This window comes from Aricia agestis, chromosome 7 (genome assembly GCF_905147365.1).
Source record: "Aricia agestis chromosome 7, ilAriAges1.1, whole genome shotgun sequence".
NCBI lineage: Eukaryota > Metazoa > Arthropoda > Insecta > Lepidoptera > Lycaenidae > Aricia > Aricia agestis.
In genome coordinates, this window is record NC_056412.1 from 9,174,653 (window position 1) to 9,201,730 (window position 27,078).

Here is a 27,078-nt window from a genome sequence, read left to right on the forward strand (position 1 = left end):
TATGTAGCTCAAGACTCAACCAATTATTGTGCCGGAGAAAACATTGTTTACGATTATAATTCTCACTCCCTGAATACTAACGAAAACTTTACGGATAAACCACCAAGGCGGGCGTGAATAAAACTAATTAAATAATATTTTCAATTACGAAACGTGTTCTGCTAATGAAAAACAAGCTTAGCGTCGATACGAATAATGACTTAACAAGCGTAAACCTTCGTTAACATCTAGACACGGTTATTATGAATTTCTTACACGTAATCGAGTTACGTGACGTGGAACTAGCTGTACGGACTATTACGGAATTGCCTGACACGCTTCAAAATTATTTCAATATTGATTTTCGTTTAGGAACGGTAGATTTATGGGAGAGGAATTTAAAGCCTTGTTACGTATCAAATCGCTTTATCTCCTGCTTTTATAACATTCATCACGCCCTTAAGACACAACTGAATAGATATAATAATTATTCCTTATGTACAAAGTACAATAATTATATATTCGGTTCACTGCTGAGTGAGAGCTTTGTGTCAGCAGTTTACATTCATTAACATTGTTAAATTTTACTTAATAAATCAGTGTAAGAACTGCACTCATCGGGTTTAGTTGTTTCATTCCATCCCAATATTTCTTTAGATACACTACACCTTATAATACTTTTCGTCGTCACACCTTGAAAAAAAGTTTCGTTTTATATATCTACTTATAAATGGGTTTAATTTATAACAATTTCAATTCAATAGATTTCATTATCTACGTCTATTATAAGATACTTTATTAGAAACTTGTATTTTGTCTATGGTAGAGAATTATGCCTTTTATGTTCCCTCTTTTTCAATTTTATTATTGAATTTTCAACCGAAAATTCGCTTTTAGTGTAATAAAATTAATTTATAATTAAATACATCAACGAAAATATATTTAAATGTCACTGAAATATGTGAGGCTTAGTGAATTTATGGCTTCACTTAATTACGAAGCTTTATCATAAAATTTACAAACAATGCGGTCGACATGTGAATAATATATTTTTTTATAAACTTAAGTAACTAAAGGTGTATGGTATCTTGTAAGCGTAATTAATTTGGGCTATCCTTTTGTTTTCAATCGCTTAAAGTTGGGATTGTGTATTACGTAAATCTGTATATTTTGCAACAAGTATTAAGAGGAGTCCACACCGCCGTTTTTCCATACAAACGTTGTCCCCTGTTTCCTCCCTGGATAATGCCAGTAGAATTATGATTTTTTTCCTGAATATCTATGGCCACTATTAGCATGTCCCTATGTTTTCTTTTTTTTATCATTTTATTATTAAAAAAGATAACAAGGTCCAAAAACCCAAAAAAATGGCCAGATTTTCCTCTGTGTTCAAACACCCAGAAAACAAAACTGGCTAGAATATACAAAAAAAAAAAAAACATAGGAACACAGCTCAAGCCTTGCTTTAATTCTTAATGATAAAAGTACTTAAATCGGTTAAGTTTTGGAGAAGTAATCAGTGGACAACGAATCGAAGATTTTCTGTTCTTTTATTAGAACTTTTGTCGTGTTCTGTCTATCGCGCTCTACGGTGGGAGACTTGAGATTGGTGAGACAGCAATACATTTTCAAATACCTATTTTCAATTTCGCTGTCCCCTGGTGTATCCTCTTAAGCAAGCAACCCTAAGGTGGTGCAAGATATTATGTGAAAACTTTTTCGATTTCGTCTATCCTGTTTTAGATTAAAGTTACGGTAACATGACGACGTGTTCACGTTCATGGGGAATTTTGGAAAATCACTGTAAAAATTAATTAGTTCAGTTATAATTAATTACATTCCAGAAGCACCTCCTACTCTAGTGCCCATTCGAGTTTTAATCTTCACTTGAAATGTTCATTTAGAAACTCTATAAACTATTAAGTACATTCTTCTTAACGTTCCATGAAAATTTTTAAAAGAAGAATTTGCATTTTATAACATCTACCTATAACCTAAGTACTTCCAGGTTGATTGATACATATTTAAAAGGAATACGCGCTATTGCGTTAAAAGGTAAAGGTGAACGAGACTGCAAGCTGCTCATTGTATTTTATAAATTACAATGCCAACTTTGAGTTTTCACCACCTGGCGTTTCTATACTTTTTGCCTCGACAATAACCCACAAGGCACGTTAAGGCTTTGATATACTGATTTTTTTAAACGGGCTTTGGCCCACCACACATTCCCACCACTGTATCTCCTGTGTCACGATCGACAGCGATATCTAACCACGAAAACCCTTTGATATGACCTCAGGGAACCCGAAGGACATGCTAAAGCTGCCTTGGGACCCGCAACGAAATTAGAATACACTGAATACTTTTTACTTTTTTTTAATGCTTTTAGGAATTTAAAAAAATCTGAATCATAATATTGTCAGGTTTTATTTTATCTTTAATAGGTATTCTACAAGAGCCTGAAGCCTAGACATTTTCTTTATCGCTTCTTTATAGAATCGTCTATCAAAATGTATGGAATTGACATATTAGACGAGTCGAACGTCAACGTCATATTAACGAACTCTTATGTCAGTTCTATAAATTTTGATTTGGCGATTCTATATAGAAGCGATAAAGAAAATGTCTTGGCTACAGACTCAGGTCATGTACTGTTTTTTTTATAATTCACGATGCTTTATTTTATTTTTTAATTATTGTTGATAATAATTTAGATATACTTATCTGTATTGGCGTTGCAATGGTTAATTCTTTTGAGCACCTTTGGGTTTCAATAAAAATAAGATCTAGTACCAATTGTGGCAGTCTGGAAAGTTCGTTTCAAGTTTCATATCACAAAGGGATTGGACACAATCGGTCTATTCACCGTGGACTTCAGAGTCCAAGTATTTTCCAATTGCTTTGCATTTTATGATCATGCAAGGGTTCTTTGTGTGTTACTTTATGTGGCGATGCGAGTAAAAGAGAAATGTAATCCAAGTTTTGGCATTGAACTTTATCAAAATTGGTTTTGCGGTTTTCTCTTGAAAAATATAATAATATTTTGTATTTTGATTTACTCAATAATATTAAAATATTATTGAGTAAACTTCTTAGTATCGAAACACCTATAGTGAAATTACTACTAAACATAATATGACTAGAACTCTACAAAAGGTGTAAAATATAACTATATTTTACTGTAACGTTTTTTTAATTTTGACTATATCATCATCTCTAACACAAACGATCATCAATCAGAGAACGTACATGTTTGCTACGTACGTTCTCTGATTGATATCGGTACCATAAGAATTTCCACTTACCATCCTCCAGCTCTGGTAAGAGTGAAGCCGAATCTCGCCTCCCGGTCCACGGAGACTCTGATGCCGATGATCCCCAGACCCTGGGGGGAGACTACCTGGCCCCGCATCACCGACACTCGGCTGCACATCACAACTCTTGTCAGACAGGGTCCGACCGGCACGGCGGTAGCGATATGATTCATTGCCGTTAAATTTTTTTTAATTGTATTTATGTATTTATTTTAGGTCGCTATTTATTACTTTAACTATAACTTGTATCTTTTAAATTTTTTAATTAATACGAGGTACCGGTACCGTCGAAGAAATTGATTCATAGGCAGTTGACGGATCTACAACATTTGGTCGAGTTATGTCTATTCAATATTAGTCGTCTATCTGTCGAGTGGGTGCCTGGGTGTCACACATAAAGTTAATATACCTACCGGAATAGAGCAACAATCTCGAGCTGTCAAACGAAACCAAAATTGGTTTTCATCATTGTGAAAAATATGTGTACGTATACACTTACACAAGCATGATTGAACATTAATTCTATGAGATTAAATTGTCAACGTGTGGCACGTGCCGACTGGACGTCAAAAAACGAGTGCTGCTGTCATGTATCACACGTCTCTTTACCAAGCAGTGTTACTGATACATCTCTCTTCCTCAGGCCTTTGTTTCTCTATTCCGCTAGGTATATTAACTTTATGGTGTCACATAACGTGACCAAATAACGTTGGTCCGCCATCTGCCTATGAATCAACTTCAGTGATACTAGATACATGCGCTAGTATTTTACATTATTGTAAATCACTTCTTTTAGGAGAATTTATTAGCGTATCAGAAAAAAAACCAGAAAACATAATATTAACATCCGAAATTATAGTTTTATATCAAAGTAAATTAAAATAATCTCTAATATTAAACTTTAAAAGATATTCTTTTACATAATTTAACCTCGCACCTTTTTAATTGTGTTCAGTTCACTGTAAGTGGATCGATCAATAGTGTTGGGGTACGTTTGTTACCTAATTAAGATTTCTGTTTTTTCTCTTCTTTATAATTTTGCTATCGTTGCATTATTAGGTACTTTGCTTTTCATTACCACTTTTAGGCTCGATAACATTCAGTATCTAATAAAAAATATTATATTCTATTGTTTTTGCTTTGTACAAAAAAATGTAATACTTAATTATTTTCTCTTGTTATTTTGTACAAATAAATCGCACTAGATCATGAAACTCGTTAATTCTTGCAAGTCTGAAAAAGAATCGGGTCGGGTTTTATAATTACGTAAGCAGGTCACTAAATATTACTTAAAAAGCTATTAATAATTATTGATTTAAGTTTTTTATTATTATGTAGTTCTTTTAGTTACAATTTAAAGGTGCTTAAGTAATTTATAAAAAATCTAAATGTTTTTGTGGTTTATCTATATATTTTTTAAGGGTTCCGTACCCAAAGGGTAAAAATGGGACCCTATTACTAAGACTTCGTTGTCTGTCCGTCTGTCCATCTGTCTGTCTGTCGTCTGTCTGTCTGTCTGTCTCCAGGCTGTAACTCAAGAACGGTAATAGCTAGAGAGTTAAAATTTTCACAGATTATGTATATCTGTTGCCACTAACAAATACTAAAAACAAAATAAAAAATAATATTTAAGAGAGGCTCCCATACAATAAACGTGATTTTTTTGGCCTATTTTTTGCTCTAGGTATATCAATAATGGCAACAGGTAGGTACTTGAATTTTTCTCAAAGTACTAAGTTATATGTGTACTATAATATTCGATAATAATATTAAAATAAAATAAAAAATTAAGGGCTCCAATACAAAAACACAATTTTGGCCTAATTTTGCTCTATAGTGGTACGGAATCCTTCGTGCGCGAGTCTGACTCGCACTTGGCCCATTATTTAATTATTGATTTTTAAAGGGGTTTTGATCACTTACGGCCGTCCCCAATATTTGATCTATCTCTGGTTTTGCCCTACTAGAGATAGGAATAGCTCACAATTGACATAAAATATATTATGTCTCTAATGTCTAATCTGAGCTATTCCTATCTCTAGTAGGGCAAAACCAGAGATAGATCAAATATTGGAAACGGCCGTTAGTGATTAAGTCACCTCCTATCTATTAAATTATATAAAATACATATCTACCGTTGTAAATAAAATTACAATTTAATTTAACAAGTTTAAATTTTTTAACTAGGTTCGTGTCTCGTTTAAAAATATTCAATATTGATACAGTTCTAATAGCTTTTTTTTTTTTGTTGAATTTATGAATCATATCGCTAGCCGCCTTCTCAATATTGAGAAAGTGCTTTTTGATAAATCTGTGAAAGTGAAGTATGAAAATAAAATCGAAAATAAAATAAGAAGATTGTAGCATTGCACATTCTTTTTCAGGAGTAGCTAAAGTTCTAGGCAAGATTTTAGTTTACTCGGTATTCTAAGAAGGTAATGTTCTTACCAAAAATAATAATTTAATCAATTATAATTAACGTAATCATAAATCTGCCTAGATAGTGTAGGTAATGCATGTAACAGCTGCCACATATATTCATTTTTATAGTTATCGTATGATTAAATTTCGGTTACTTTATTACATGAGAAATTGGTGCTGAGAAAGTTATCCAATTTATTAAAATCAATAATTGGTAACACAATTTATGATTATGAATACAATAGAGCTAAATTTTGTGTTTAACAGATAAGATTAATTTTATTGCCATCCTAAATTATAGGTTCAACTGAACAAGTTATTCGACTTTCCTTCTCACAATCTAACTTAGCATTGTGAGATTATGAGTTTTAATATTTTATATCGCTGTTAATATATCGATAATAATCTAATTCAGAGATAACTATTGTATTCAATATTGATAATGAAAGTTTAAAACAAGTTTTCATTACATAATATAATATCTCAAAATTTTTAAAGGTTATATATTTTAGTTTCCTTATATTATACCTATATTGTGTTAATAATAACTCTCCAACTTTTTTAATGATTTCATTCCCAATACACAATATATACATAACATTATCAAGAAATGAACTATTTAGGTACTTAAAGAGTTCATTTCGTCAGGTAGAGTAATTTTAACTTAATAGATAGTTAATTAAAATTATTTTACTAATTATTAACGTAAGGTCAATGTGTCGAAGTCCGGCATACTTTTCTAAAATTAAAGTTTAACATAATTTATTGACTTGAGATTCGCTTTTTAAAGTAACTTGTGTCATCGGAAATTATAGGCTATATATTAATTAGACCTATAATGATCTAAAAATAGTCTTAGTTGCCGTATTTTTTTACTTACGTGGTATTTTTTTTAAACTCGGCGTGTAGACGGACTTCCCTTACAGTTTGAGGTAAGTCCGTCTAGCAGCAGTATAGCCATAACTTGTAAAGTAAAATGCATGGCAACGGTTTCTAGCAAAGCCGCAATACGGCCATTCAAATATGTGTTTAAGTTGTTGGTAATAAGGTTCGCATTCCAGAGAAAATTAATTTTATATCATTTTAAGGCAAGTCCGGCATATCGTAAGTCTAAGTGGTTGCAAACATTTTCATTAAAATTATAGTGCATTTTTTGAAAAATTTAACACTAAGTATAAACATAAATGTTTATAACAACAAAATTATATTAATTAGTGCCGGTAAAATCAACAACTTTGCTTCATCATCATTTATGGGATGAGACATTTTTCAACATACTTAATTTTGATTTGATTTAATTAATGTCTACTTAGTACCTATTTTTTTATTCCTTCATATTAATATTTAGTTTCATAAAATAACTTCTTAGTTTACGTGGCAGATTGGGGCCATGCACGCGAAAGTTACGCGTTTTTACCATTATTTTCGCCGCTCAATTGAAATTATAAGGGTTGTTGATCCGGGAGGTAGGATTTTTTAAGAAAATTTCCTGCTCTTTAAGGATCTTTTTTCAAATTTTGATTATCTCAAATAATTTTTGGTTTTTAAATTTAATATTAAAAACCAAACACTTCTTTTTTTACTTAGTAGTTTATAACTTTTGCAATTTTTATCAGCCCCTCTTGTATGCTCTTTTCGTGCAGTAAAATTTGGGCAATGCTATGATTTAGTAGTCCATAGTTTAAATGTAAATTAACAATAAAGACATGTACCTATATTTGAAAAGGTTGACAATATCTGATTCGAGGCAAGACCGGCATATGACGGCCTTTCCTTATAAAAACTAGACGGACTTCCCAATTATTGCAATTTTAGGTTAGATACATGTTGGGGTGATAATAACGAAATTAAAGCGATATTAACGAATCGAACACCAGTAATAAGTAAAAGGATCACTAAATTACTTATGTAACCCAAGAAACTCCAAAACTCCTTCGTATTACCACTTTTTTATTTTTTTTGGCAGAGACTTACACTCCGATTGCGAGTACAAAACGAAAAAAAAATTTGAGATCGTTTTTTTCGTAACAGGTAGTTAGTAGCGACATGTCTGTTTCTTAGATCAAACTAACTTTGCAATATTGTTTTACCCACTGAGCCTAGCCTGAGAGATATGAAACTAGTCGTTCAAATATGGAAGTTATTGCCGCTAGACAGACTTACCTCCCAGACGGACTTCGACACATTGACCTTTATATCGTTTGTAAATTCTAGTGCAAGTTAATAACTTTGAGTATTAGTTAATTTATCGAAGTTATTATCAAGTTAATTAATATTTCGAACTTCAAGGGTCATTTCGAATGTATTGAATAGCACACAAATAGTTCAACGTAGAAATCGTATTCAAAATTTGAATAGTCGTTCGAAATAACAGTTGCAAAAGTTTGTCCGTATGAATACGGGGTTTGGAAATTTTCATAGCGTTTGAGCTTATCAACTGTTTGCAGATTTATGTCCTCTGGGGTAATAACGCTCAATGTTAATGTAACTTGGCTTTATGACTTCATATTTATTGTTTTACAACAAATATAAACATGATACTCTGAAATCCTAACTAGGCTCATAAAAGATTTTTGCGTTCTAAACATGTTTCATTTATGTTTTACTGGCAAAGTATTGTACACTTTTCAGATTGGTAATTTTTAAGGTTTATATTGTACTCTAAGTTACGGTATATACATAGAGAAATGTACCTAATGATATTCAAATAACAAAAAAAATTAAAATGAATAATGTTGAAATAAATCATAAATTGTCGAAACATAGAATATACACAATCGATGCATTAGCTAAAATACACGCCTGAAATAGAAACAACACACGATTAATATCACAGGATATAAATTCACAGCACCAATTTCCTGCTGTACTGAACGACCGATGGAAGCGATGTAATGTACAATGTCGACGTGGTCACAACGTCTCGCTGTGAAGTATTCGAGTACATTCAGAGTTGTGAGGTTAGTTACAGGGGTGAGGAGCTAAACACATAGAGAGCTGGGGTAGAGGGTTCAGGGTTGGTTAACAGATGAGAGACGCAGACAAAGGACAAGGAACACATAAAAGGGTAAGTTTATTCGAAGCGTAATTGCGTGTTCTTCGAATCGCTCATATTATATTTTCGCTCAACTATTTCATATTTTTGAAGGACCTATCAATGTGTTTATCGTTTTGCGTGAAAGCGTAAATGATTTTCCTAAATTTTCATAGTAAAATATATTATAGTATGTGAGCAATTATAAAAGCATAGTCGTATAACAAACACGTACAGTTGTGGGTGCGCCAAAACGACCAACGTCAGTGTATCACATCTTCCACAAAACATCGGGCAGATTTGTCACAACCACAATAAACAAAAATTAATAACATTCAAGACAGACATACAGATGTTACATACACATAGAATGAAACGAATACAGACAGAGGAGTAAACGAAAAGTGAAAAGCGTTAGTAGTGCCGTTCGCATGCCACTCGGTAGACAGGCGGCGGGCAGTAGCATCACACATATATGCAGGAGACGCAACAAAAGGGAAGAGGTCAACAGATACTGAACACTGAGGGGCGAGGGCGGGCTGACTGACACTTACCATGGTGTAAAGGAATTCCAGAACTCGCTAGGAGTGGCGGACACACGGCGGCACAGGGACACAGAAAGACAGGACAGATTACTACACAGATACCTACATCCCTCAGTGCAATCCCACCCCGATTTTGCAACCACTGAGGGCTGAGCTCATCTATGCTGGTTACCTTGCGTTTTAACACTTGCTTTAATGGTTGAATTGAATTCAATTTCTTAATTTATCGATTCTGTCATAAAGCCCGTTTGCATTAGAACAACTTCACCACTTTTATAAATTTAGAATACTCTACTTTTATTTCTGATTCTTTAACACTTACTGTCGCAAAAATCGAACATGCTGGATTGTAAATATCACCGGGATATTTTGTTATTAATAACGTTTATTCAGGCCTCACAAACAAATGCCAGAACGCAATATAACCCTTCCAGACTTCAATACAAATAAAATAGTAAAGCGGCTTGTGTTTTAATGCAAACAAACTTTAGAGGCGCTTTTGCATATAAAGCGTGGTGGGTTGTCTACTTTATATATTCAGTTTTGCTTGGTCTTATTTTTCATGTTTTACGGTCGGATGTTACTGTGAGACGTACAACATGATCCAATGTAAATTTTTAATGTTCCAATAAAGTTAACTCCAACCACAAGAGATTACAAGTTATTGTCAATTGTAATTTAAATTTATCCAATGAAAGTAATAACTTCTGTGGAATTGTAAACTCCCATGATTCGAGCCTTTAAAGAGGGCCTTATTAAATTAATCATAATTTATTAGTCAAAAGACAAACAAAACTGTTTGTAAGCTTTGAGCGTTTAGTAATTACAGTTCATATTAAACTTCACTAAAACCATCAGATGACGTTTATTAAGACAAACAGGTTAGGTTAGACACACACAAAGGATAAACATTAGACAATACACAACACATCGGATCTGGTGTGAAATAACAAAAACATCAAATAATAATTATTATTAATTACGTACAACATAAAATATTGTAACAAGTTAAATGAACCATGCCGGGATTGCTAACAATAAATTAATAAATCACATCAAAATTAGGAAAATCAACAACACTTCCACCAGATGATAAAGAAAAAAATTATAAAAATGTATAAAGTATAAACTTGAATTATAAAAACTAAAAAATTAAACACACCAAATCCTAGGAGAGGTCTGGGAAGAAGACAGGAGGTATATGGTAGGGGTGCTATTTTAATACCTAAGTATATTAATAATAATTTAGAGTCGTTTTCTTCATCAATTTAAAAATGATAATGATTTAACATTTCTACTGGATTTAGAGTGCAATTAAATAATTTATAACTGTGCAAAACCGATAAGATCAATTTAAACCAACGTCGAATTAAAGATATCGCTTTTGGGGTCTATTGTGATATTATATCGATATCCTTCACATGATAAGTGACACGGTGTTTAGTTTGGCTTGCTTATAAAATACAGATCACTTACCTCTCAGAATATTCGTCCATGTGAGCGTAACTCTGTACAGAGTTTTCTTCGATGAGGAATTTTACTCGTTGGTAAAACGATGCAGTGACGGATGGTGGTTGCTTACGGAGAAGAACTTCCACGGGGTCATTTGAGGCTAAGCACATAATGTGCTCCGTGCACTCCGGGCGACTGCAGCACTCCGAGTCATGGCAATCGGTCATGCCATCTTTAAAATGCGGAGATGAATGTCAAAAAGAGCGAAAATGATGATTTGAAAACACAAAGGGACAGTCACAATTGTTACCTTCGTCGTTATCCTCATTATCGTTACAGGAGAGTTCGAGTGCGATGGAGCAATCGGTTCCGGCCCAGCCTTCGGAGCAGGAACAACGGTAGACACCATCTTCAAGATGACACTGACCATGGCGTGAGCAACCGTTGGGGCAACCGGCTAAATATAAAATGGATATTAATGAATGTGTATAAAATATGCTACTTTCACAGTGAACTTTTTATAAGTCGCACTTACACACCCTAAAATATCACTTTGTTTTGTTACAATATCTCGTATTAGTATATAAATAACTCCAGTGTGAATTACACAAATACTATACAATATTTTATTTGTAAGAACATCGTATATATTATATAATTCTCGTGTCACAATGTTAGTTACCGTACTCCTCCGAAACGGCTTTATTGATTTTTATCAAATTTTATAATATTATGCATATTCAGCAGGTCTGAGAATTGGCTACTGGCTACTTCTTATATTGATAAGTGCAATTGTTAAACAAATAATAGTAAATTAGTAAATTATTACAATTTAAGACTGATGGCGACTATTGTACTTTATGCGACGGAATAGCGATGGACGTTGCCATGGTGCCATATTTATTTAGTCATTCAATAAAATAATACGGGCGAAATACTTTATATGGCAAAACAACGTTTGCCGGGGCAGCTAGTATTATTGAATTTTAACACAATTTATTGAAGGGCTAAAACAGTTCAATAAACTATAGGAATACTTTTCATAAATATCTCATTGTTATAATATTATGACTTACGCAAAGTACAGTGCTTTCCATTCCATCCTTGGGTACAAACACAAGTGCCATTTTTACATTGACCATGATCTTGGCATCGAACGTCGCATGGGCGTTGATCACACAATGCTCCAGTCCAGCCATCGTCACAACGGCATACACCTTCTGCGCATACTCCATGCGGTCCGCAATCCAACGAACAAACAACTAAAAGTAGTTGAAAATAATAATTATGTACATTTCATTATTTATAAAATAAAATTATTGCATATTACTAACTTAAAAATATATAACAAACTATTAAATCCGTCTTCTTAGATTTACCTTGTGAACAGTCGTCTCCTGTATAGAGTGGATCGCAAACACATCTTCCGGCATCCAAGTCATAAACACCACGTTGAGAACAAGCAGGCAGGCAGCGTTGTACGCGGGCGTCGCGTTCATTGCAAGCCGATCCTCGCCATCCGGCGCGGCACACGCAGCGCCCACGGACGCAAGAGCCGTGACCACCGCACGTAGGATCCAAACAATCCTCTACAAAAACAGTACGTAAGCCGTTAACTCCAGAATTATCTTTAGAATAGCGATCTATTCATGATTAAACGATATTTCATCCCTTATAACGTTGCATTATTTACCTTCGTCACATTTTGGTCCCTTCCAACCAGCCTTACAATTGCATTGTCCAGCTACGCACTGTCCACGTCCAGAACAATCAGCTGGCTCACAATCATGCGCTGGAACATCACATTCAGCACCTTTCCAACCCTCGGAACAATGACAAATTCCACCTGCATAAACGCCATGACCCGAACAAAGTACAGGACAAACACCTAAAATAATATAAAAAAGTTACGTCTATTGTCTATTTCATTATTTTTAGATATAAATCTGTGTTCTAAGTTAAGTACTAACTTTTAGAACAATCGTGTCCTTCAAATCCATCCACACAATCACATTTTCCGAGGTAGCATGAGCCGTGGCCAGAGCAATCGTCAGGGCAAGAGTTTGTTACACCTTCAGCTTCAGATACAATCATTTCTACGTTGTGTGATTGAAGTTCGTCGTTATAAACAGAGATGAACCATCTTCCTGTGTCTAAATATTGTAAAATGCTGACGTTCACTCTCATATCAGTCGATCGTTTACTAATCGTATGGTTCCATCTTTGGTATGGACTAATGGTGCCCAAAAATGCGTTCCAGTTATCGTATGGATCATCAGGAACGTCGGAAAAGCTTCTTCGTCTTCGCCTCAATCGATGATCAACTCTACCGCCCCGAATGAATTCTACAAAATCGTACTGAGTTACGCTGGGTGCAACGTTTCGCCGTCCGTAAACAGCAAAGTTGGCACCCCACGGCACTGTAAAGTTGAGGCTGACAAATGCAGGCTGTTTATTCCGAAATTCGGAACTCCAAAATTGATAGGCAGGTATAGTTGCGCTGTGTAACTCGTTAAACTCTCTCAGTTCCAGAGCCGGTGACCACGGCGGCGGGGCAGCCTGTTGTGCTTGTTGCGGTATTATTGCGGATTCTAAAGAAGCCTCGGCCGTAGTTGACCAACCCAGCGATGATGTTGATATCGATTCTAAAAATAATAAAAATACATCAAATTTCATTCTAAATTTTTACCCCCTTACTAATAAACGTGGTATAAGCTTTGAATAGTTATACAGTGTTTTGTTCCTGTCACACAAGTGACATTTTAATTGGATTGAAGAAGACAAAACCCTGTATAGCTATTCAAAGCTTATACAGCGTTTATTAGTAAGGGGGTTAATCTATATAAAATAACGCTAAATAAGTGCTTAAATTTACATACCATCGGATGGTGATGAGGTTGATAGCGAATCTTTCATACCATGTGCATGTGTTACTGCTTTGACATCTTGTACCAGTATACAATTCGAATTGTCTATATTACTTTTAATTGACGATAATGCTGAAACAAAAAGAGGAAATTTAGAATTAAAGTTAATAGAAATATCCATAATGTTTGATGTAATGACAATAGTTAAAAATGAATGCCGCCCCGTGTAATTCATATGGGAATGGAAACTAGCGCTACGCCAAGAATTTATCCAGGCACATTAATCAATTGCGCTGTGATGTAGATGTGACGTGTGCTTATGGACGCGTCGTTAGCTTAATGCATCTTATCGTTTGATCGTCAATTGGTAGTCGTAGTTTAATTCTATTAGCCTATGTATCTCGCTTCGAGACACATTACACAACAATGAGAAGTGTCTTATAAGAATTTAACGTTCGAATCGTAAGTGAGTAGGGTGCCGTGACGTCACGTCGAGCTTTAATTAACCGGGGCTCGCCTGAAGCGCATTTCGTATCGGTGTGACTAAGTAATCGGTTCCACCGCCACGGGCTTCGAGCACGTAGGTGCTTCAACGTCACTCATTTTTTTCGTACTTTAATTAAAACGAATATTTTTCATATTCCATTACTAAATAAGAGTATATTTTTTTATTTAACCCAAAACGGGAAATTACCACACAATTTTTATTCTCACTCACAATTAAATTTTATAATACCATTATCTATTCGGCACCTTAACATATGGCTACATTGTGTCGTGTCCTCCTAATTATATCTAATATTTTTACCGCACGAGATTTGTGTTCAATCGGACATGGGAAATTTATTTGAAAGCGTCTGCGCATGTTTGTATCCCGCGAACAAAGACCATATGTCAAATGGGACATTGGATATGGGATGTCGTAATTGACGTGGTGGCGTTGCAGAATCCAACTAATTGCCTGAATAACATTATTGAAAAATACTCAAATAAAACACGATAAAGGGAGCTTAAAATAAATGGACGGAAGTTATTTCAATTTGGATCCAATAACAATCAAATTCGTTCAGTTGTGCTCTAAGAATAACATTTTTTTGGAGACGTCGCACTTGAATGAAATGTTTGAAATTTTTGTCGTTACCAGCTTGTTGTAAAATTAAATGTTATTTCATGCTTCAACAATAAAAAAATAAATATTATTAAATGTTCAACTCCTGGTGGAATAAGAAAACAACTGGAAATATTTCTATAAGCGCATTTCACGTTCTCGCCGTGGGGCAAATCTGTTCTTATCGTATGTTTGCGTCAATATTACATTTTTGTCGCGAGGATATCAAACAATAAAAAAACACTCTTGGCTTTCTTTAACAGATGGTTATCTATCCCTCGGTGAGATTAGGATCGTGATGCGTTGACGCCATTTGGCCGTTTGCGTATCGATTGGACGGTTTATGTTAAATGTGTTGAGGGTGATAGTTAACGACAGTAAGTTATCTTCAGATTGATCAGCGGTTAAACTGGTCATTTATATTCATATGTAACTACTAAGCAGTAAGCTCTCCAGCTTAAATTGCGCACTGGTCGCAAAGATAAAACGCTTTCGAATAGCGTACTATTGTTCGGTAGCGGATGTTTTTGAATTGATATTTTATGGTTTATTAAAGAATTTAAGCGAAAACTGTTTATTCAAAATAAATTGAAAAGGTTGAAAGGAACCGCAATTTGTGAACAATAGGAATTTTGACTATTACCAATTTTCAAATAAAAACTACATACTTACATGTTTTAAAAGAATATTTAAAATCTAAATTAAAAATATTGATTTTCTATAATATACATGGTAAGTGTCTCGTTGCGACATGGTTTAATATCACTGCGATCAAGAAATCCGATATGATTATAATTTATAACGAAGCTGCTGAGCACTATCAATTTACTTCATTCACTGATGAGCTTGATTGTTAAGCTTCATACAGGCTTTAGATCAGGCAAATTATCTATTGTCATGATATCAATTGCACAATATATTGTGAGCAAATTGGGTCATAACTCATAATCAATATTGATTACTTATAGACAATGTTATAGTTAGCCCACCATCCATTTACTGATTTCTTCAAAGGGTCTTGCATTGAGTAAAAGGTTTCCTTTCTGAAGAACAATAAGTAGTAATAACTGGTTGATTTAATCTAACGTGTAAATATAAATTTAATGTAGTATCGATATAACTGTAAAGATGATATTAAAAATACATCCTCAAAAAGTCATCAATAATTATCGTTCCACCCATAATCGACAAGAAACAAGCAATAAATTTTGTACCTTTTATTTTCATAAGGAATAGTCTTTTATTTAGATCAAACTACAATCCCATAAACATTTCAACCAAAATAAGCACAAACGACATGATTTCCGCCCACAAAAATGATATATTTTAATGCGGTGTCGTGACTTTCCCGATGATAGCTCGTAAAATCTATAAATTTTCGCCATACAACTGCGATGGGGAAATGAAGGGTCTGGCCGATATTCGGGACAATTGTGTGCAGATGGACGATGTTTGCTATCTGCGCTATTTTTCGAGTTAATACAATTTATTGTAATACGATTCAGCATAGATTGCATCGTGGGTTGGGGGAGCGAAACTCGTTTGAAAAACTCTCTGGGGATAGAAACGCGCCGTCGCATCGGCTGGGTATTAGTCACGTGATAAATCTTCCGCTCCGTGAATATTACTATCTCTTTCTATTTTCGGTGATAGATCATAACATCATCTCTTTCTCGTGTAAATATAATCCGCATTTGCGGAGGGTCGGGGCCTCGTTTGCTCCTTTATGACGTGCAGACAAGAAAAATTATGTCAAGTGGAAATAAGTTTAAACGCATTCATACTCTTGTAATGACCTGGATCATCTCACTTTTGCTATAACAGTTTCCTACGTATAAATAAATAGCTGCGTACAAATAAATTGTTCTCAAACCATTCTCAAAGAATTTAAACTCGTTAAAGCATTTTCTAATCGATTTAACAACGAATGTGGTTTATTTACTGTACTCCTGTATAATTAATGTTTATTTAGATTCCAAGCACTAAATCTCGCTTTACTTGGTTCATCACAGGAATTCTTAGCCTTATATCGTATACCGTACCGTAACATTCGATTTTGTAAAAAACTATGTTTTGATTTTTTTTTATCTACATTAGTACCTAATTCTTATTATGTTCATAATGTTATATTTTAGATTTTTTACTGACGGTTTCTTTTAGATAAATAATATTTTACTTTGAATTTTACTAAAAAGGATTAAAAACCCTATCGCTGTTTGGAGCCATAATATTTGCTGCATTTAATAACCTAAGTGCATACCATGTGCATGATCCAAATATCAATATTTTAAACTTTAGTTACACTTATAGGGGCTTCGATAAAACATTTGGGGCTCCTAAATTTTCAATTATATTAAAAAGTTGATACAGTGTTATTTGTGCCCATTCATCGTACACGCGTAATGAAGGGTGCAACAGCTGGGTCACATTTTTTCATTACACCCAAAACTACCGAACCAGTAGATTTATGTCGGATTAATATACGAAGCCGGTTTTTATTCGCTACATATCCGGAACGCCAGGAGGCGTGCACTACAGATATTTTATTGTCCGTAGACCCAATAGAGCGAAGAGATTCTTTATTAATTAAAAGGACCGTTTCGTTATTATTTGTTTCTTGAAGTAGCTTCGTCTAATTAAAAGTTTTGTTCTTTGAGTTAATTAAAGTTCCTCACGATATTTGAAGAGTTATAAAATATTCCGACGTAATGGTGTCATTAAAAGTTGTTGTAATTACATGGGATGGAATTTTCGGTTATGAACAGTAAAAACATTCTAACTTGCTTATTAATAAGCGAATGAAAAATCGTATTGTTTTTCTTAAGAAGTTGAACTTTTTTCACAAGGATGGTATGGTATGTAACGATTAATATTGAAAAGATAAAAATAACGTATGTTACAATATATCATACAAAATATTCAAACGAGCCGGCTTTCAAAATTATTAAGATAATATGCAAATATATATTGTAGCAATAATATTATACCTACATATAATAGTATTTATATGTAGGTATAATATTATTATTATAATCTATTATGGTATAGGTAATTAACGTATATTTGGTTTAATTTCTAAATAAGAAACAATATTAACCACTCAGGCTTTATTGTTTCCTTAAATTTCCCGGAATCTCTGGCAAAATGTATTAGATATACATTATAGTAGTCTCCTTATTCTGTTCAGAGTACCTAGCATTCATGAAATTCTAGCTAAATTGTTCCTAAAATTAGTATTGTAATAGAATATTATAACTACGACAAAGCCTGCGCTATGTCCAAGATGTTTATTATTCTTATTATATGTAAAAAGAATGCAAAAATGAAGCTTACATAACAATAATAACTGAATAATTGTCACCAAAAGTGTTAAAACCATGGAGCATCAAAAAAAAAATGGTTACTACTGACTAACAAGTATTAATTTATACGAAGTGAACAAGATTTATAAATCCGTATCTTCTATTTAGTATTAAATGATTTCCAATTTACTGTTTCTAGTAGGCGTCGGCGTATCTTCTCTGGTCGGAGAGACTATCGGCTTATCACGGAGATCTCTAAATGTGGCAATTTGGAGGCGTATAAGTGATTTAATTAAAAATACTTACACGATCCGTCCGAGACATGTTACCGACTAAGCGATACAAACGTTATCTGTCTATAATATTATGTGCTTCTAAACGGAGATCGAAGATAAGATCGAGTCGCATTTCACGTTGCTTTCATTAGCACCGACGATTGCGTCTCTTATCAGACTTCAGGTACACGCATATTTAATATATATTTTCTATGTAAACTGCGACTTGTGAGTGATTTAAATATTCTGTTACGTTATTTTTTCATGATTTAAATTTTAAAAGTATTCTATTACATACATAAAATATCCAATGTAAATTCATAAAAATATCTAATTTTGAATATTAGTGATTACCTATATAGTATGTATTTACATTGTGGTTATACGATGTTTTATATAATGTTCTTATCAATCTAGCTACTTTTGTAACAAATCAGACAATACAAAGTACGGATTTTTTTATTGGTTATGAGATTAGTCTAAGAGTAACAAATTTTTATTGGAGTAATAAGAATTTCAAGCTTAATTTATTTGAATATATATACTGTAGTTTCTTTGTTTAGGGAGAAATGGAGATCTTGTTCTAGTTTTAGGTTATCATTATCCTTTGAGCTTATCCTCCGAACATAAATGATAATTTGGAAACTAGAAACAACCATCATCAAAACTGGTAAAGTTAGATCCAGTGGCGTGTTTGAAGCATATTTAATGTTCGTTCATACAAATGTAACCGTGGGCAAAGTTTAATTAAAGTGGTGGTATTAACGTGAATATAGAACTATGATAACCCCGTTTGCAAGTTTTAATAAACACTTTGCGAAATGTTATTTTAACCATTAAATGATGACATTTCTACAAATAATTTCATGGTAGTATGGCAGTAATAAGTAGAGTCCTCTCAGGCTATATTTTGGAGGTATTATCCAAAATATTTACCGGGAAATCATTAAAAATTTTCATCTATTTCTTATGATTGGTTGCATATTAATCAAGGTTACTGAAGTCATTAAATTCAAAATTAATCTCCTTTCCCTATATTATACACTCCATTCAACTTACTTGGCAATTCTCCTTTCTAACTTAGGTCAAGTAAAGCGGTTGCAAACTCAATAATATCAAGAATAAGAGCCAATTAAATTACATAAGTCGCTTTAATTTTAAAATTAAATGCATAGAAATTTGCTTAGTTTGCAAAAACAGTTTTATTCACCGAACAAAACGTTCCATTTACGATTAAAACATCTCGCAAAATACGTTATTTGCGTGCTGGTAACGACTAGATAGCTTTCATGAATTCACATTACGAAAACACAAATGCTCGCATATGAAAACATGTTCAACTTCACCTATACAAAAGTTGAAATGTTATGAAGGTGCGCGCCGTATGTAGGTCAGGTGTAGTTATCGCCCTGTCGGTATAAACTTTGATGCTATTTTTGCCTCCATCAATTCGTCTGCGGTCGGAGTTGCGTCTTCGCTTTGCCGTATGCCTGCGCCACTTCGAATGATCTTTTTATGGCCCCACGAACGGTAATATTGTGTTTGTTTATACTAAGGCAATATGTAGTTGATTCAGACTGGTTTGTACTTCAATGAATGGTTTTTATTGCAGTTTAGTCTTTAGGGCTACTTATTTGTAGTTTATTCTTTCATTCCATAAATAGTATGTAGAGACAAACTGATCGAATGTTTATTCTTGCTTACGAAGCTAAAATGTCAAATATTATAATGTTGTGTGGAATTGGGGCGTTTTAACAGTGGCTTAGTTGGCATGAAATAGAACATCAACGATAAATCGAAATGAAACAAACATTTATGACCCTTTTTTGTTTTCTTAGACGTAACGTGCAGGATATGCATGCGCATAAATAATTTATACTACGAAAATAATGATTTTGTACGCACGAAGGAAATATAAAAGTAGCAACTTATTTTTCGGAGAATATTTTCGTAAATTATGATCGGTCGGACCGGAGATGGGTAGAGATTGCGATTGCTTGATGTATACGTAGTAAAATGATACGGGACGTAAAAATACGGGATAATTTATAACCACGCTAACACAGCAGCGAGGGCCCGAGGCACGCACCGCGCCGCCTCGGGTTAGGCGCATCATTTATATTTTTGTGATGTTTGTTTATTTTTTATCTCATTCGCTGTAAAAGCCGACTGCGAGATCTAAACAAAGAATGTAAAAAGACTAATGGCTAATGTCGGTTTTCATCACGGAGTCGATGTTTAATAAACTCATTTACATACCTGACAGGTTACACTGGAATTGTGTATTCATTTTTAATGCGTTTTATTGTTTTATGAAATGTTAACTGCATAAAAACTTGTAAATATCTCAATAGAAGTGTTTTCATGCTTAAGCTTCTTTAAATCGTTAATTACCAAAGTATTTCGTTAAAAGTTCAGTCGTAGCCAGATTTATCCTATTCGTGCTAACGGCTCAGGGGATTGTGATAAAGTAACTTAAATGTAAAACATAGTTATCTATAATAGGGCACAGGGGCGAGGTTTAAATAAAGCTCTAATCTAACGTGTAATTTAGATAGGAATCTGCTAAAGCACTAACGACTTCGCTTTGTCCGCGAACAACGGAACTTCCCCGAAGGCCGTGTAAGCTTCGAGGATTCTTTTGGATAAATTTCCAATCACAAAAGATTAAACCTGTCCCTTATTGAATCTTTTGCCCCGGGCCGACTTAGTCCGGACAGAACTAGTGGCAGGATATTGAATCGCGATAGCAATTTTGTATTAGTTTTTTCAATTTAGATAATAAATTTTATCATATTTTTCTTCAATCTAGACCGTTTTCTGCTCAAATGGATTCTTTGGGATTTTCATATTTTCTATTGGATTATTATCTTTGTAACTTTTTCATAGGTAGAGGAAATTGCTACATCAGTAATCTTATGTTGTTCTCTATTTTTTGTGATGTGCTTTTCAAAGGGAATATTTTTACGATGAAAGATTTATTTAGCTACGCAGTCTCTTTATATTATCATGCACACTGTCCAAAAGAGTCACTTCTGTTCAGTTATTTAATGTCTGTATGAGGTAATTTACGGCGTTGGAGCATTTCTCATAGTAACATAGAAGTTAAAAGTAACCCTTGCTATTTTCACAGTAAACTGTATTTAAAGGGACATATTATACAATATACATATTCTAAAGCATCGTCACGTTGTTTTGTTACAAGTGATAATAGATACTTCGATTTAATTTGCAATAGGTCATACCGTTATCTATGCTCTTGAGGCAGTAACGTTACGAAAAAATAACGATATTTGAAGCCCTGGTTACGCCCTGTATATTCGATCGATGTATTTTTAAATATCTAAAACAACAAGTTGGAACAATTGGAGTGAATTTAATAAAAACGGCGTCTATCGCAGCCACGAGTCGAGTGTCCCGCTGGGAGGCTAACGATGATGTATTGTATACTAACTTTGGGCTCTGTTCTACAACCTTATATACATTAACTACACGACAGTTCTATTACATTGTATGAATAACTTATTCTTTACACAAAATTTAAATTCCTCGTAACAAGAATCGTCTATTTCAACGTCTTAGTTACATCTCATAATTTTGTCATCTCATATTTTGTTAATGATTAGGAGGTAGAGACGTCTGTTATTTTGTTTAATGAATTGATGTTTCCATTATTATCGTTCAGATTATTAATTTGGTTATGTCCGTATTATTTCGATTTAGTATTAAGCAACATGTGCATGTTATATAATAAAATAATACTGTTATTTAAGTTGTATAGCTAAGAAGGCGCTCTGTCCAGTGCCATCGACTGCTGGCATGTCGAGCCACTTGAAACTAACAGACGGGTAGAACTCGTTCATCGAACGAATTATAACTGGAACGTCTTCATTAATGTTCAAATTATATGCTTTCCAGGCCCGTAATGGTTTTAAAAAACACTTACGACTTATTTATTGTATAATTTTGTTGATATTATAAATCACGTTACAAGAGCCAAACGACAAAATGAATTTAATGAATACCTAATAAGTCCATATGTAGCATAATGGAATCTTAGATTATATAGTTATCCGGTTGTGTAATATGGAATTTGGAGGTATTCTTTTGTAATCATCACAAACGCAAGAGATAGTTGAAACAGAAGTATTACGTGAAACTTACCTATAAAGTAGGCGAGCATGGCCGCTAGGATGACGCACAGGCATATCATGGCTATGGCGAGACATTTCCACGTGCACCGATGCTGGCATCGCTTGTCTATGTGGAACCGCGAGGGCGAGTACACCGGCACCGGGCTCGGCTGGCTGGCTCGCAGGGGGAACACCGGCATCACCAGCGGCTGGTTGGCAAGTTGGCAATGACCGCCCATCGTGCCCCGGCCCATGTCGCTCGGCATCCCCGTCCCGCCCATCCTGTGAAAGAAAATAGAGCAGTTAATACTCAGTTATTGGCTGCTAAAATACACTGAACAGCACCTACAAATTATCTTCAAAATGTTTCTGTTGATCTGTGAAACCATACATTTCTCAGTGGGTTCTCTCGAGTCATGAATAATTTTGCTGATAAGACAAAGTGCCAAGTGAAGTAACGTCTAGAATAAACACTTAAGGAATGGGTTACTTTTCCGAAGCAAACGAGCATGTTTCGTGTGGGTGTAATGTCTTCGTGGTAGGAATTCGTGTTTCGCATTTATATTTGTCTCAGACGGAAATTGCATCCGCGATCCACGTACGGAGCAATAAGCATTACTATTCTTAATGATCGCGACATTCTCCCTAACGATAATTTTACAACGTATTGCTGTCTCCACTTCGGGGGAAGTAAAATCAATATTCTTGCTATCACTAGCGGAGTCTACGGAGAGATTCTTCAACATTACATATCCGGTCAACGCGTGTCAGGCCTGAGATGCTTTCTAAACACATTTATAGTACAATTAGTGAGTATTGTGCGACGCATAAAAGGTCCACGGCGGCGAGCCATAAACGATTTGAATAAATATATTCAGGTGTTAGATAAGTTTAATAAGAGGTTCACGATTCGGATGCTAAGACATTTTTTGCTTCAGTTAAATTACTTGACAAAGCTTCTTGCTACACTTGCAATATAAATATTATACTTAGTAAATTATTATTATTAGATACCACGACTTACATCCTGCCCAGCTCGACACAATTGCCGCAACATCGACAAAAAGATCTTATTATTACACGAGACATAAAAACGTTGAGCTTAGACTGTTATCCGTCACAAATCTGTTGCGGTGAAAAAGTCTCAGGTACAAAATCGGAGCAACAATGTTGACCCAAACAACAGTTGCGAGAAGAACCATATGTTGGCGCAATCACGGTGTATTATAAAGACATCCGAAAAAATGGAATCAAAATTTAAAACCCTGAAGGCGATTAATCAATTAGGCTGGCTCATCTGTCGAGAGTTTTAAGAGTGTTATAACATATGGCGCGGCCGTCCGCCAACTGACGCCTGTATAATGACCGTACCGTTTCATCGCCTTTACAAAAAACGGCATTTCACGTTATTTTATTGTTTAAAATATAAAAGTTGTCATTTATGTACTCGTCTTTATAAAATATTGATGCAATATTGTAAAAACGTAAAGTGCGTTCAAGATTTATACTATATTCTCGTTATTATAAAAACAGCATTTAATTCGAATAAAACAATTTATCGCCATTAATTGTTGTTAAATAATAAATTATCAGATCGTACTTCATTGAAACTATCTGGAACAGTTAATTACAATTACAATCAAAAGAATGGGCTTCAACGAAGTCGTGTGGCTTTGAAGATCTTATCAACACAGTTAACAAAATAAACGGGTACTAAGCATATCTAAACTATAATTTTTATTTCTTTAATTCGTTTAATGGTCAATAAAGCCTTTGATAGTGATTTACTACCCATACTAATTTATGTAGTTTATGCTGTAGAGTAAATATCATAAAAGGCTGTATTTGTAGTACTAATAAAGCTTTGTACAGGTAAAACTACTTTTGAAATGTTTATTTTTATTTTTGAATAAGAATGTTTTCATAATAATGAACCTAGTTTGAACATTAATGTCATACTTATTTGTATGGTTTCTGATTCCTCAGACTTAAGTAAATTATATGAACAAGAAATGCACAAAATAAAAAGAATAAAACGCGAAAATAATTGGACAGCCTTAGCAAAAACCGAGCGTGACTCCTAAAGGGTTTTGGAGAACGAGAAAGCTTTCGAACAAAGAATGAGTTCATTAGATTGTGTATAATAATAACAAAAGGGATTAGAATTTTGGGTTTCGGACTACCTAAACAAGCTTGTTTAATTGGAATTGAATGAAAAGTGCTTGAAATTGTAACAGTTAAGTGTCAATAAAATGAGAAAACTTTTTAAAGAAGTAATGGATAGGTACTAAAATAGAAAATTAAATTGGCGGCTTAGCTTAGTACGTCATAGAATTCTAGTGGACATTACTTTCTTATTTTTTTCTTGTACAATAGATATATTTATAGAAGTCTGTGCCAAAGTAGCTTTCTAGAGGTTGGGTTTGTTGTATATCAATGGTAGAAATAGACCAACCTACTATAACTATTACTGTAACTTTAACTACACTGCAAAATGTCAAATCATTGGTTATAGTTAATAATGGACGCCATATTTAACGATAACCATAGAGCTCGACAAGGCTTTAAAGTTTAAATGAACGTGGCGAAAAAGGAACTAACGCTGTCATCATACAAAAACGGCATTTTTGACAGGTCTCCTATACAGCAGCGCCACCGCCCACGTTCATTTAAAGCTTGTCGGACTAGCAACAGACATCTGTCAAATTCTGTGGTCAAAGTTAAGGTTAAAGTTAAGTTAGCCTTAACTATAACCATAACTAACTATAACCACGCATCATGGTGCAACCCACCCTAAAAGTAGTTCACACAGCTACTTATTATGTCGCTTATGGTAACTGTACACGAAATTGATTTAGTAACATGAATAGTTATTACGTTTTTTATAGTTGGCAATCTTACAAAGGCTCTATTATCGGGCAGAACGCATCAACTCTGCGCATTACCGAAATGAGGCGACGCCGCTAATGTTTTTGTTTGAGAGATTGTACAGGTTATCGTTTCGTGGTTGTTTTTTGGAATTTAATTAAAAGATGTTTCAAAGTAGTAAATTTTCGGTACGAACAATGTTTCTCTTCTTAGGATTGTTGCTATAGTTAAATATAAGAAAAATATGTTGAAAGTCATTGTTTAGATACTTTGTGTTCAAAATACATAAACAAGGAGCCGATAGGTACCAAAATATAAAAGGAAGCAATTACTGATATTGCTAATTAGTCTCGAGTTTAATTTGTGAAGCTTTGCAAACAATTTATTTAGGACTCTACTTTAAAAGAAATTTAAAACGAGGGACTAGGGAGGTAAGATTAGGACAATTAACTAAGTTGATGACGGAGACTATTGTAGGACAATGGCGCGATATTTTAAGCGCGGCGTTCGTTAAGATTTTGACGGCCGCTTGTCGAGAGCTCCTAATGAAGCAGTAAATAATGAGAGGTGTTGAGCTTCGTCAGATCTGGGTGGAAGAAGCAATTAATAACATGCTATCTTTTTTTTGTAGTCTACACTCTTTTTTCTCTTAAGTTTACACTCTAATTTTGTATTCAGCGGCGTTGTGATTTTCTAGTGAAGTTCTAGAAGGAGAGTCGGAAATGAACCCCTGGCCTGCTAATTAATACGGAGAGCTTTAGAACTCATGCCGGTCAAATAGGAATATTTAAATACTTTCACACGGCCTCGCTGTTGCGAGTTGCAAGTCTTGCAACGGTAACTTTTTCATAAGGCAAACGGAATGATGCATAAAAAGTATCGGAAGAGCGGCCAGTCGCAGGCGACTCGTTAGACGGCCGCGGCTAGCAACTGTCCTAGAGTTTTTATCGCCACGATCGCGCGTGCAGCGGTCACTTCTAGTTTCGAAGACGGCCCGACCTTCCGCCTCGATCGCACGGAACTCCAAAGGAAATTGACTCGTATGTTAAGCGAGTAAGAATCACACGAATTCGAAAACATACGTTGCGAGTTAAACTGAGCACGAGCAAACAGGGACTCTAATAAAAGCGGAGACGGTTCAGTGTCGGTTGAAATACTCGAGTCCGTCCAATGTTGTCTTCTAACTGGGAAACGAGAAACAAAAAAGTAAAATGCAGGCACGGGCCGTGAGAACGCTCCTCGGGTGCGGCACGAAGCTCCATACCATTTATCTTACACGGTCGTGCGAGAATAGCCGTCGAAGTGCTTTTATTGCATCGATCCCTTAAATATAGGTCCGCGGCTGACATACGGTTAGGAATGATTTCACCGAATTTGGAGAAAACTGACATGATCATCGAAATATGTATGTATTAAAATACGAAACATTATTCGAATTTAGGGGACATTGTTCATATTGTAATATAGAAGCCCTGTGATTAAGCTTTGTCCGTTTCTGAAATATTATATTAATAGCTCATAATACATTTTCCTCTATAACATAATCTGCAGTGACAAGCCTTTGTGTCTATGACTAATTTAATTAAATTATGATTTCCCGAAATTAACGTACATTCATTTTCACGGAATTAATGAATATACATTTCTAAGAAAAGCATACTCTATGCGCCTATTCAATTTTAATCTTAAGTTTAGAGTTATAATAATAATTTACCCCCGGAAATCATAATCTATATTTACTTTACCAATTACCATTATAAAAATCCTTTCCTCTAAATCG

The 27,078-nt window shown here is 34.4% G+C and overlaps 1 protein-coding gene across 6 annotated transcripts in view; it reads right to left on the minus strand.

Annotated features, from left to right (window-relative positions):
- Positions 1-27,078, minus strand: part of LOC121729140 (teneurin-a) — a 414,953-nt gene that overhangs the window by 10,874 nt on the left and 377,001 nt on the right. For 5 of the 6 annotated variants that reach the window (XM_042117536.1, XM_042117537.1, XM_042117539.1 and 2 more), the window contains 10 exons: positions 22,462-22,712; positions 13,625-13,744; positions 12,716-13,390; positions 12,439-12,633; positions 12,125-12,334; positions 11,822-12,007; positions 11,056-11,202; positions 10,770-10,977; positions 9,303-9,329; positions 3,285-3,404 (listed from right to left, as the gene is read on the minus strand). In XM_042117536.1, coding sequence (XP_041973470.1) covers positions 3,285-3,404; positions 9,303-9,329; positions 10,770-10,977; positions 11,056-11,202; positions 11,822-12,007; positions 12,125-12,334; positions 12,439-12,633; positions 12,716-13,390; positions 13,625-13,744; positions 22,462-22,712 — 2,139 coding nt within the window. The remainder of the gene's footprint in view (positions 1-3,284; positions 3,405-9,302; positions 9,330-10,769; positions 10,978-11,055; positions 11,203-11,821; positions 12,008-12,124; positions 12,335-12,438; positions 12,634-12,715; positions 13,391-13,624; positions 13,745-22,461; positions 22,713-27,078) is intronic. The other variant, XM_042117540.1, reaches the window with a different exon arrangement.